This window comes from Brachyistius frenatus, unplaced genomic scaffold, assembly GCF_029030835.1.
Source record: "Brachyistius frenatus isolate BFR_SWC_R1_liver_20210118 unplaced genomic scaffold, ASM2903083v1 Contig_3, whole genome shotgun sequence".
Taxonomy (NCBI): Eukaryota; Metazoa; Chordata; class Actinopteri; family Embiotocidae; genus Brachyistius; species Brachyistius frenatus.
Window position 1 is genome coordinate 8,895,988 of NW_027210602.1, and position 12,937 is coordinate 8,908,924.

The 12,937-nt window shown below is 40.3% G+C and overlaps 1 protein-coding gene across 1 annotated transcript in view; it reads right to left on the reverse strand.

The window, feature by feature from the left end:
• The window catches only part of niban2a (niban apoptosis regulator 2a), a 28,243-nt gene that overhangs the window by 11,223 nt on the left and 4,083 nt on the right, over nucleotides 1-12,937 (reverse strand). The window contains exons 2-5 of the mRNA XM_069705659.1: nucleotides 11,371-11,501; nucleotides 9,658-9,786; nucleotides 9,467-9,572; nucleotides 8,306-8,473 (exon numbers count right to left, since the gene is read on the reverse strand). Of these exons, the coding sequence (XP_069561760.1) occupies nucleotides 8,306-8,473; nucleotides 9,467-9,572; nucleotides 9,658-9,786; nucleotides 11,371-11,501 (534 nt within the window). The remainder of the gene's footprint in view (nucleotides 1-8,305; nucleotides 8,474-9,466; nucleotides 9,573-9,657; nucleotides 9,787-11,370; nucleotides 11,502-12,937) is intronic.

Here is a 12,937-nt window from a genome sequence, read left to right on the forward strand (position 1 = left end):
TGGAGATAACATGTCATTACTTCACCATTTTATCCTAATAAATATTTGTGTAAAATCTGATCATAATTAACATTTAAATTCTTGAGTTATGGCCACAAATGTGTTTCGTGAGGCAAAAGTGACCTTTGACCTTTTCCCACCAAAGTCTAATGAGTTCATCCTTAAGTCCAAGTGGACAGTTGTGCCAAATTCTGAAGCTGTAAACATAAACCGCCAGCTGCAGCTGTCTCAGTTGTGAAGGTATAAAACTGTGATTATTGTGCTGAAAGGAGGATTAACGTGAACCCAAACCGTAAAAGGAAGTCACGTTCCTGTATTTTACTTCTGTAATCGTTCTGATTTTTGACATTGTTGTCACATGCCTCTGTACCACGGCCTGTGGACCCAACAAAACACGTTTGCCGAGGCTGTAGTAGCCATTCTCTCTGATTTGTGCGTGTGAATCGTCTGGAGGTGGACGAATCGTTGCTCACAGCGCACCTGAGTGCTGATTTGTTTGTTGCATGTGAAGTCTGTCATGCACCAGCACCGATGTCCATGTGAGTGTCTGACCAGGCGTTTCATCTGTGGCCGTTAGTCTGTGACTCAGAGGAGGCTGACAAAGACAGGAAGTTACCAAGGAGCGAGGAGGGGGAGAGGCAGAGCCAGACAGGAAGCCGTCTGTCCAACGGTGCTGAAAAGCAGAGTCTCGTCGTGTTGGCTTGTCTTGGCACGTTTTCATGAGAATTCACTGTACACTGGAGAATAAAGCCCGAAGGGAAAATAAGGGCACAGACAGCTGCCATGTTGACAGGTGAGCATCCATCATCTGGAGCTCACATACAGTGGGAGGTCTCTGAGGGTTGCAGCAGGCTGGTTTACGGTTTACCGTCCTCATACCAGACAGGTGAAGACTCATGGTTGATAATATGTATATATAACACCAGCCACATGGCCTTCTAAATTCATTTTCCCACGAGTATAGTTTCCTCGAATGGCTTCACATGGCTGATTAGATAATGTATGTCACTTTCCCTGCCAAGACCCACAAAGCATCCGAAGATAAAACTGCATTTTGACTTGGATGAAAGTTAAATAATCATTCTCAGATGTTTATTAAATTCTACCTGAATCATTTTCCCATTTCTGCTTAGAACAACAAATTCAACAACACAAAAGGTTTCAGACACTCAACCTTTGTCATCAACCAGATGACATATCTGCCACCCCATGCACTAATAAACAGGCGTCCTGCCCTTCTCTCTGGGTACACCAACATTAAGCTCAGTGTCATGGTGAAATTGTTGAGGCCCATCTGATTGCAAGTGAAAGGCACTGCGTGTGAAAGCGAGCAGCTAGCATCACAGCTCTCCCTCAAGAGGCCCAAATATAAACACAACGGAATAGTTACTCTCCAAATTGTCACCGATATCCACATTGAAGAATTGATCAGATAAGGCGTTAAAGAGACAAAATGGTCTCTCACTAACTAATCCCAACCATAACATGAGGAAGTTTTCCCTTTCAATGAAATGCTCTCTTTTGTTTTGGGGAGTCAACATCTCGCAGCCATTGGAGGACCTGCATCTAAAAGCACTCCTGCCCGGACTTCAACAGCAGCCTCTAACCTCACTGAACTGCGGACCATCGAACATTTCAATATTTATTATCTAAAAAAAAGTCTCCCTCACTAAATCTTACTGAAACTCTTGAGGATTTTGTTTTTTTTCTCATGTTCGCTGCTAGTTGCAGGAACACAGCACATGCAGATTGAGAAGCTATGTGGGTGATAAGAGACTGCTGCTCCTCAAAATATCCTGTTGTGGGAAGCTAAAGAAATCTCAGACTGCCTGCATTTAAAGTAATCTGAGTATAAACCAAAAGGAAATTATTGACCTTTCCTTGTAATAATTCTTTACATGTAGCTGCAGACTTGGTCAGCCTTGGTGGTTGCTGTCTGGTTTTCACTCTAAAATCTTCTACTTCTACTACTATCAAGGAGCAGATTACAGTTTCTTTGCACTGTGTGTGTGTGTGTGTGTGTGTGTGTGTGTGTGTGTGTGTGTGTGTGTGTGTGTGTGTGTGTGTGTGTGTGTGTGTGTGTGTGTGTGTGTGTGTGTGTGTGTGTGTGTGAATAGCACATGTGGCAGCACTTACCACGGTCTTTTTATTTAAGGCATTTCCCTCCCTGCCTTTCTCCCCACGCTCTGGTTGGTGGGATTTTAGCTGCAGTCCGGGACGAGTTCCCAGACCTTTACATCCACAAATATTTATCGTCTTGCATATTTAATTTTTTACATTTTTGGATGTCAAACGGTGCGATGAGACCTCAGCCGCAAGCCACCTGCCTCCACACTGAAGCCGGTCTAACACTTCCTTTTTGCTTCTCATACTTCTGCCACTCCTATTGACATGCATGCGTAGGTTTTCCCCATATGAAGCAGCCAAACCCACAGCATAATATACACTCACTGAAACATACCATCAGCTGCAGATATCACAAACATAAGTCCTTGCATGCAACGTTAGATCGCTGTGTCCAGGAGCAGTGAATGCAGGAGACCATGTACTGGTTTACGTTGTATATTGGTACGGTATGTTATGTGTTAACAGTACCATAGAGTGCATGATGTCGGAATTTTGAATCACGGCATGCTGAGAAACACGCTGCTTTGCTACTGATGCTATAAACCTGGATTGGATTTATTATCCTCTGCAGGTCTCCTCTTGCCGAGTGGAATTAGTCTGAAGTCTGTGGATCAGAGCAGGGGGCAGCTGACTGGTTTTAGAGGCTGTGGGTGTGGAGAGGCAGCCATGATTGATGGTTCTCTGGTGGGCCAGCAACTGCTCACAGCAGTCTTTAACTCTGCTCCTACGATGGCCTGCAGCCTGCATCAGACTGGCTGCTGGACAGATGTGTGCAGGTCAAATAGCAAAATCTGGACCAATTATTGGAGCTGCAACTCATGATTATTGGATTATCACTTAATCTCTTGATTTGTGTGTGAAACATAATTGAGCGAACATAAAAACGTGTTGAAACCCATGCTGATGTCAGAATTCTTGCACAGTATATTTAGAGCACCTGGACTTTATATAGTAGCAGAAAAGAAACAGAAATCTGCTTTCATACATTTTTGGACCTTTGGGACCGTATGAGGACAAAAGATCCCTGATTACTAATCTCTTGTGTTTCTCACTAACACATCACTCACCTTGTTAGGTTGTGAACATCTATTTCAGTCAATGAAGGTCCGTTTTTCAGTTCCATAACGGCCTACAGATTTTAACTCTGTGGTGCAAACGTTAAGACTGACAGGTTGACCAATCAGAGGTGCTTGAGCTTCATGTTGTGATGAATAGTGTGATAACATCACCTGTTAGCTGCGCTGATTAACAGGACACTTTGAGAATTATCCTGTTATGGTGATGCAAAGCACTTCCCTTGATTTACTGAAGTTGCTGAGGATAAAACAACAAGAGCTTTAGTGGACTCTGTGTAAACATTTAATTTGTGTTTTTTTTTAACTTATCAAAGCCAGATGAATCTCATCTGTGTTCAGCTAAATAACTGATTTGCATGGAGCTTTTGTGCTGCTACCACTTCATAGTTAAAAGGGCAGCACTGTCGCCTCACAGCAAGAAGCTCCCAGCCGTCCGAGCTGTTTTCTGTGTGGAGTTTGCATGTTCTTTCCTCCCAGTACAGAAGACATACCAGGGTTATTACTCTTGACACAGCCCCTGCCCAAGGCACTAGCAAAAGGAGCTGGAGTTGGCGCTGCAATATGTGGCTGCCTTCAGCTCCCACTGTGTGACCCATATGGGTCACAATTCAGAGGATCAATTTCCTCACAGGGCCAAATGAAGTTGTTACTGCAACGTATTCTGTACCACAACTAACATGCTCATTACGATTGAGATTCAGTCAGAACTCATCAGCTGATTGAGTGAGGAAATCATACAAATTCATTATAATGTCCTCCTATTTGACCCCCTGAAAATCTTTAATGTGTAGTATATGTAGAGCTGTGTTCTTTGATATTTTATGGCACTGACTGAATTGTTTTGATACTATAGTATGCCTCAAATTTCTATACCTAAGCTAATCTTTTTAAAACAAATGACTTTTGCAGCAGGAATACATGTCATCAGCAACAGTTAGCCACAGTGTTTCAACTTGGGTAAATGTTATAATAAAACATTATTTTTGTCTTTTTATGCAAATCTTTGGTCAGATGTCTGAGTAGGGAACATCTATAAATTGTAGCATCTCACCGAGCTTCTGTGTGAGACGTTTAGGGAAAATCTGGTTTCTATAGCTTCAGAAATCAGCCTGGGTTACACTCTCCCCCTCTAAACTGCAGGAAAAAGATGTGTAATGTGTAATATAATTAAACTTTTCTTAAAATAGTACATTTTATGAAATCGCTACAGGTTCCATTTTTGAAATTTTTTTGTACCCAGCCTTAAGTAAATGTTGCGAGTTACATGTGGGCCTATTAAAAAGAACTGCAGAGAGGGCAGGGGTCTGGTCATAAAACCATTCATCACCCCCGGGAAAAGGCTTTTACTGGTTCTGGTTTTCATCAAAACACAGACGAGGTGAGGTGAGACAGGGCGTGTCCACACAGGCCAAAAGCATGAATGTCAATCCACACAGAGAGCAACGCAGGTCCATCAGCCTCTGTGACAGCAAAACAGCAACACAAGCTCTGCTCTTTACAACATACTGTGTTGGAGCCCAACCTCACGGCTGGAATGTACAGCAGAGACTCTGGTGTTTACTGAGCATGCCCAGACAAGCGGTGTTTGGCAGTAATATACTGTAGGTGAGCTATACTGATGTAGATGTGAGAGGCCGATTTTATTTTATACGAAAACAAAATTAGATGTGGTTTCTAATTTGACTTTCACCCTGAGATACCTTTGGACAAAACGTAGTTAAAATTAGAATACACTTTGTTTTTAAATAAACATAAACACATATTAGATAGCTGCTAGCAATGTCTTCTTAAATTCATGCAACACGGTTGGTTGACAAAAACACGCCAGTGAGCGCAAACAAAGCTGAATCAGGTTGAGCAACTTTGTCATGCAGCTGGAGAGATTAAAGGAAGTGTGTTGTTTCATTCAGTGTATGAATTAAGTTTGTTTGTCTTGTTCGTGGTACAGAACTGTTGAAGCTTTAACTTCCAGTGGGAACATTTGTACAAACGATAGTGTACGGGTGATTTGCACCTTTCTGTAGCTGCTGAGTGATTTAATGCAGCTGACTTAATGATTACAAACAGAGACAGTAATATTATAATTATTGTGCATGTACACACCCACAGGCATGTGCATAAACAATAAAATTAGGGTCAGCGAAGGTAATGTCTTTTTTTTTTTTTAGATCAGTATTATTGGTATAATTAGTATTAAGATGTAATTTCCCATTTTAGTGGAATAATCCATTGCTAAATGTGAAACACAGACGGCATATGGTTAATAGAGAGGGCATATTTAGGTGCCATAATGTAAAGATGTTGACATGTGGTTAGATTATTGCACGTGGAAAATGTAACAACTTAGATGTATTTACATACATGCTTTAACCACTCACTGCTGAATGATGAACGCCACTCTGCATTCTACATGATAGTCCAGATTTGAACATGGAGGTCAATGGGGATTGACTCGCTTTTGGCAACAGTCTCAAGTGGTCATTCAAGGAACTGCAGTTTTTGACACTTGATTGGCTCCTTTGTTCAGCCCTGAGGTGGCCACTTTGTTTCCATAGTGAATTTGCTGTGTAAACACAACTGCTGTTGCTTGAGGAACAACATTTACGTACATTTCAAATGTAAATCAATATTAATCCTATTCTGAGTCAGGATTACTTCAGGGCAAAGGGCTTACTTCAAAAGACAGCATATTTGTTTCACTTTTCTACTTGCTGATGTCTGATTGTACTGAGCTACCCTAACCCTGTATATAATAACGCAATGATAATGGTCCAAAATTATGTGATTATGCATCATTTTCTCGGAGAACCACCAAACCAGCCCGGCTGTGTTGAAGTTGAGGTAGTTTTAAATTAGTCTACCATACACATCCAGACATAGTGAACTCTGCATTTACACACAAGAGCACCCCTGCTGAAGAAATACAAGAGGAAACATTGTAAAATAATGTGTAATTATATTTATCTGAAATTCAGAGTCCTGCTTTTATATTACATGAACTGCAGCTCATCCAGAATGTCACAGCTCGACTGGTCTTTAACCTCCTAAATTCACTCCCACTACTCCGCTCCTCCTCCGCTCCCTTCACTGGTTACCAGTAGCTGCCTGCATCCGTTTCAAAACATTGGTATTTGCGTACCGTGCTGAGAACAGATCGGGTCCAGTCTACATCCAGGACATGGTCCAACTTTACATCCCAGCCGCTCTGCATCTGCCACTCGGCTTGTTGCTCCTCACTGTGAGCTAAACACTCTACAAAATCACGACTGTTTTCTGTCCTGGATCCTAAATGGTGGAATGAGCTCCCCAATGACATCAGGACAGCAGAAAGTCTAGACATCTTCCGCCGCAAACTAAAAACACACCTCTTCAGACCTTACCTTGAATAGTAGCACTTAAAATGGCACTTACTGATAGCACTTTGTAGTTTGGCTTTTTTGAAGAAATTGTATTTTCTTGATTCTTGTTGTTCTGGGTTTTGTACCCTCACCGTTGAAATGCACTTATTGTAAGTCGCTTTGGATAAAAGCGTCAGCTAAATGAAATGTAATGTAATGTAATGTAACCGTATAGGCATAAAACTTGTATGAGAATCTTTCAGAATCAACACGATCCAAACAAGCCAGATCACATTGCCTGCAGCAGCCGTAGTTTTGTATTTTTATCTCCACTTCCCCTCCTGTTCATTCTCATTTTCCACTTTAAATAAAGCCCAGTGAATGTGCGATCACACACATGTGTGGTTGTACCACAAAAATGTCACATGACTCTTGCTACATCAAGGCAGCACGCAGACTCCCTACATTGTGCTGCAAACTTTGAACATGCCTGCCAAATAAAACTTGATGTAGTCAAACCGCAAACATGGTCTGGAGGCCGGCCAGTCATTTGTACGGCTGCATTTAATTTACACGAACATCGTCGCTCAAAGGTCGTCTTCCCAAGCCGAGAGGTGCTTGAATTACTTTGTGTTTGCACATCCTCCAACATGTCTCTACCTTTTGTGTCTCAAAACAATAACATGTGCGTCATGCCATCACAAGCAGAAACTTCAACAGCAGATCGAGAGTAGTTATCCACCCCGATTACATTTATTTTAATGTGGAAACAAATGAAAAAAACAACGCAGTATCCTCCGATGTACCATCAACTCATATACGCTCAAATAAACAAACTGTGAAAAATTATTATTAAAAAGGAGGAAAAGCAGCAACTGATGAATTTAATGTCTCAGTGGTTAAACTGATCATTTACATTAGTCAAACAGAGCTCTGTCATTCATTTTGACAAGGTCAACTTCTTGTAAATATTTCACAATAAAATGCCACCAGGAACTTGAAGGAATTCGGGCTCTAACTAAATGATTGTTTTCAACATTGATTCATTATTTGGTGTCATTAAATTTGTGGTTTAAACATCGTGCTCAATAGTCTTTGAGGTCTTTAAAATGCTTGTTTCATTCACCCTACTGTCCATACATATGATATTTAATTTGCAGTTATCTAAAACTGTGAAAAGCGGCATGTCATCCCAGTAAAACCAGTCAAATGTTTGACATTTTTGTTATTATAAACAATAATTTTGTGTCAATTAATTGAGTATCGGTTTCATCATTAGAAGGGATTATACAATATGATAATGTGCAGCAAAAAAACACAAAAGTCTGGCTCTTGTGTCTGTTGAGGTGAACACAGTCCGGATCTATTATTTGAGTGATGCATATCGTCCGTCTAGGCTGTAAAATATGTCAAATATGGAGCTTTGATCCAATGTGAACAACGTATCACACAGTAACCAAGACTAAATATAACAAAAAACAAACAAACATACACCTCATTCCTGCAGTATCTCAGCTTCACCACTTCACTGAGATGGCATGTAAAGGCTTCACACTGTGACGCATACTCACACACACCCTCGTCTGAATTGACAAGGAAAGTAGAGAGGCAAAGAGAGGTGCTAATTGTCCTGGGTGGAGCACCAAGCCTGCTGCTCAAAAGGTGGGCAGTTCATGTCAACACTGCCACTGCCTTTCCAGTGAAACCCTTCACTTCTACTGAGGTCATTTTTGTGTGTGCTTCGTTGTGTGTGCGCACTGTTACCGTTGTTACTGTGTCTGACGCAATCCTGCAGCACAGCGTGCCACTTCTTCTGCTCCTTCTCCGTCATCACACAGAAGTAGTGGTGGCGGGCGTATGGGTGCCACAGGATGAGAGGGAACTGGGTCGCACACTTGATAAATGGATTACTGCCCACTTTAGCTTTGATGCCTATGACAAGTTACAAAACAGAATGAGAATTAGAAACTAGTAGCTTTCAGAAGTGCTTTGCAGTCAATCATTTTTTGGGCGGAAAAAATAGATAAGAGTATGACCAATGATTACAAATTGACACATAAAATAATTTGAGTTTAAAGCAGTGAAATGTGCCCCATTGTTTTGCATATACACAGATGAAGAAAACAACAACCAAATTATTCTTTTTTTCATTGTATTTGGATAAAGAAATGTCAATAATAAACATCAAACAATAGTCAATAATAAATAGGGTTAGCCTATGTATAGGTCAAAAATTGACTTTGATATTGGTTCCTAAACGATACTTAGTACCAATTTTATGAAATCCATTAATGAAAAAGAAAATTACATGACACATTACAATAAATGTTTTTAGTTTTGTGTAACCCAAGTTGTTCTGTAGCTATAATTAACAGATGTCTGTAAATGCCACCCATGCAAGGTATCACTAGACCCTAGAATTCACCGATGTTCCCTAAATGCCTCAGAAGTAAGCTTTTGCTAGATGCTACTATTACAAACGTTCACTAAACACCTCACTGCTGTCAGCAGATGCTAGTTGAGCAGAGAGCTCCAGTTCCCGCAGTGCTCTGAATTAAGACAGATATGTGGAGACATTTTTTTATTAATAAAAGTCAATTAAAGCGTTCTAATGTAATGTATTTCACCTGAGTTGAAAGTCAGACCACACAAGTAAAGGCTACGGATGGTAAATGTTGTGTCTCACTGATGCTGATATTTACTTTTGTGCAAACAGAGGGAAAGTTCTGCGTTTTAAAATAAAAACATGCCTGGATGTAGCCGAGTTATTACAACTTGGTACCGAATGAGAAGCAATTTTTCGACAGTAGATAAATACTGAAGCAGTTTGATTGATGCCACAGGAGTATCAAAGTTTGACCCGAGTCATTTTCAGCCATGCTCTGTCATATTTACTTCATATATTGATTACTTTTATTTCCTGACCTGGCAGGCTGCTGTTAACCAGCTGCATGTACTCCTCCATGGAGGTCAAGGCCTTGTACCCAGCAGAGTTGATGGTTACTTTCGGGTGCAGTCCTCGTTCATGGGCCTGTTAAAGAGACGACAAACAGTTTTAACACACGCGGCCACATCGTCATAACGATGCAGTTTAGTCCAGGGAGACATTCACTCACCATTTTGCTCTCATACAGGTTGATGGTGTAGCTGTTTGGCACCGATACAAAGCGGTTCCTCCACTTCCGATTCTCCTCCAGGTACTGAAACAGACTCCCTGAGAAGATGGAGCGGCCTGCCAGGGGGTCCTGAAAAATCACGCACACTCAGCACTAAAGCACAATCCTCTCTCAGATTTAATACAACACACACAAAGCATATATAGCTGTGTATATTTTGTAATAATGAGAGATTTCATTATTCGCACAATGTAAACATTTTCCCAGGGCTTGAAGCTTATCAAACATGTGGGGGCGGAGATTTTTTTTATCCAAAAGTGTTTGCACGAGGATACACACCACCCACCACCCCATGGGATTTGTTTTATTTGTGTCACCCAAGCAGCTGTCCTCCACATTGGTGACCGCAGTAGTTGAACTGCCACAACAGAAACAGCATCTCTTCTCATGTGTGAAATGTGCTCCACTTTCCCTCCACTGATGAAAAGTGTGGACAAAAGTGTGACCCTTCAGTGCATTCATAAACCAAAAGGGTGAGAGATAAAGCAGGGGGCTCGCTCATTTGGTAATGTCCTGCTGCACGGACCCCAACGATGGCCTCGTTCATGCAGTGTGTGGGACATCAAGTCCTGTCGGCCCAAGCGCACAATGATGCAGGTTTATGTTTTTCAAAAGTAATTTATCAAAAAAAAAAAAAAGCTATGATGTTGTTCACTGTAGATACCAAAAATAAACAAATATGTAAAAATGGCAGACAGATTCCATTTTGTTAAAGGAGACCTAGTTAATGCTAATGATACGCTTATTTTATATATATTCTTGGGCAGCATTAGAGTAGCTAGTCACCTAAAAAAATTTAAAAAAAATCCTTATCTATCTTATTCTGGCCCTTAATACAGCCCTTTAGTTGATCCTCTGACAGCCCACTGTCTCCTGATTGGCTAGATTCCAGGAAGTCTTTTGAGTGGCAGCGTCCGATGAGTGAGACGTTGTGTATGTTTACCTCATTATTTGAAACTTTGGCCACATTTAAAATGACATCCGACATTGTAACATTATATATTTCATCGACAACACAGAAAAGCATCCAGTAAGAGGTCCTCTTTAAATTATATGTAGAACAGCAGGCTTTGATCATCAAAATCTAATTGTTTACTACTAAATTTGTAAATCACATCAGGGGAAAAACACAGTTCCTGTGTGACAAGGATGTTAATTTCAGACAGCAAAATTATTATTATGAAGAACTAAAATTTAACAGACTTTATCACAATTTGGTTTAGATTAGTCAGTTATTTTGTAAAAAGACGAACATTAAAGTTATTATCCAAACTGTGTGTTGTAAATATGTATCCTGTCGATGTAACGCACACAGCTTTCAGGCGAGTTTACTGTCAGTTTTACTTGTGGTGTAGATCATTTGACTATCCTGCTTTTTGAAAACCACACTGATTATTTAACTGTTTGTTGACCTCCTTTAAACTTAATTCTCAACAATTTTGTTGATTGCCTTGTAAACTTTACCGCTACACTGTGAATGTAAACCAGCAACATTACACCTAATATGTGAAAAACGTGAATATTCAGTTTTATAAAGGCGTCAGAACATGTTCCACACACTACATGAAATTAACCTGAAATCAAATCTGAGGCGGTGGTCACATGCTCTCTCCGGTTTCAACCTTTCTTTTTAAACAGAGAAGGTGCACTTGCCTTTCTGTGGAGCAGCTGTGACTGCGTACCTCCTGCTCCTTCTATCTCAAAGCGGACGCTGTTGAAGAGAGCGACCGCGTACTGCTGCTCGTACACATCGCTGAACTCTTTCATCACATCTCTGGTCCGAGCTGCAGGAGGAGACACAGACACTCACAAGGTCAGGAAACTTCTGCTCCACTTTCCGTCTCACTATTGACACAAACATGTTTCTGCAGCAATTTTAGTAACATACAGGTGAGGGAAGAAGGTTTGGTTCCAGTTTTCTGCAACAACTTTTGACCTTTTAAAGTCAGAAATGAACTCAGTCACACAGTGAAACATTTAAGTTGAAGAAAGTTTAGATTTAAAACAACAAACAAACAGTTTTGTTCGTTCCCAAAATTTATATGCCCAATACAAAAGTATTCGCTCATTTTTGGGCTCATTTTTTTCACAACACACCAGTATTGCAGGTAGAATTTCTTCATCAAATATGAAGCGAATGTAGAAGGAGAGCTGCTCTTATTGTGTGAAGTCACACTGTCTCTTTGTCATAGTAATTTGAAGGCCATAACCCTCATTGCTGTTATCAGCTCTTTATGAAAACTGTCATATAAGAAAAAAATTAATTACATTTGAGATAATGATTCTCATGTATTATCAGCACAAATTACTTTATTATCATGACTCTCTGGTAAAAGTTCAAATGTGAATAGATCTTCATCTATTCACATTTGAACTTTATAACTGCGCTCAAAATTCATTTAAATGTAATTTAGTGCTCGGCAAAGATTGGGAGTAATTATTGATGAAACACTTTTGAATAATTTTCAACTTAAAGGACCATATTCTAACAATCTAAACACATAATCTGAAGCACAGAGGGCAAGTGCGTTTAGTCTGTGTCCAAATAAACTTCTGCTACTTTAACAGCAGATGATCGGAGCACAAAGTAAGATGCATGGTTCGAATGGGTTGTACCAAAACAGATCTCCTTGTGTGCAGATTGATGTTCACAATAATAACATTCACATTCTAATCTTTTTATTTTTAATCCTTTGCATGTTTGTGTCCCTTTGTGGGTAAGAAGCAGAGTGTATGCGTGCTGTTTACCCACCAAATTACTGAATAGTTAATAGAGCAGCCTTAAACTAACAATAAGAGTAAAATACTGCACCACCGACAACATGACCACCACTGAAACACGTGCTCCGTTTCTGCTGTCAGACTGCAGAGAAGTGACAAACAACCTCGTCATCGTCTATATGAACCAACACAGGGGAGGAAATATTGCTCTGGACATCCATATCATTTGCACACACATTTCTACATGTTTTGAAATCCTGACGTGTTTAACTTTGAACCTTGCTGACAAACTACATAGGCTAAAGGCTAAAAAAAAGTCTGGCAAGTACATTTCTTCTTTTCACTACAGATGCTGCCAGGTCAGGTGATGTCGAACCCACTTCTCGGAGCAGAAACCTCCCACTTTCCAGTTCATTTTTTTATAACTGCCTCATCTAATGGAAATCTCTTGCATAATTCAATCAGAAGTTATTATTATAAATGTAATTGAGGGTATTTT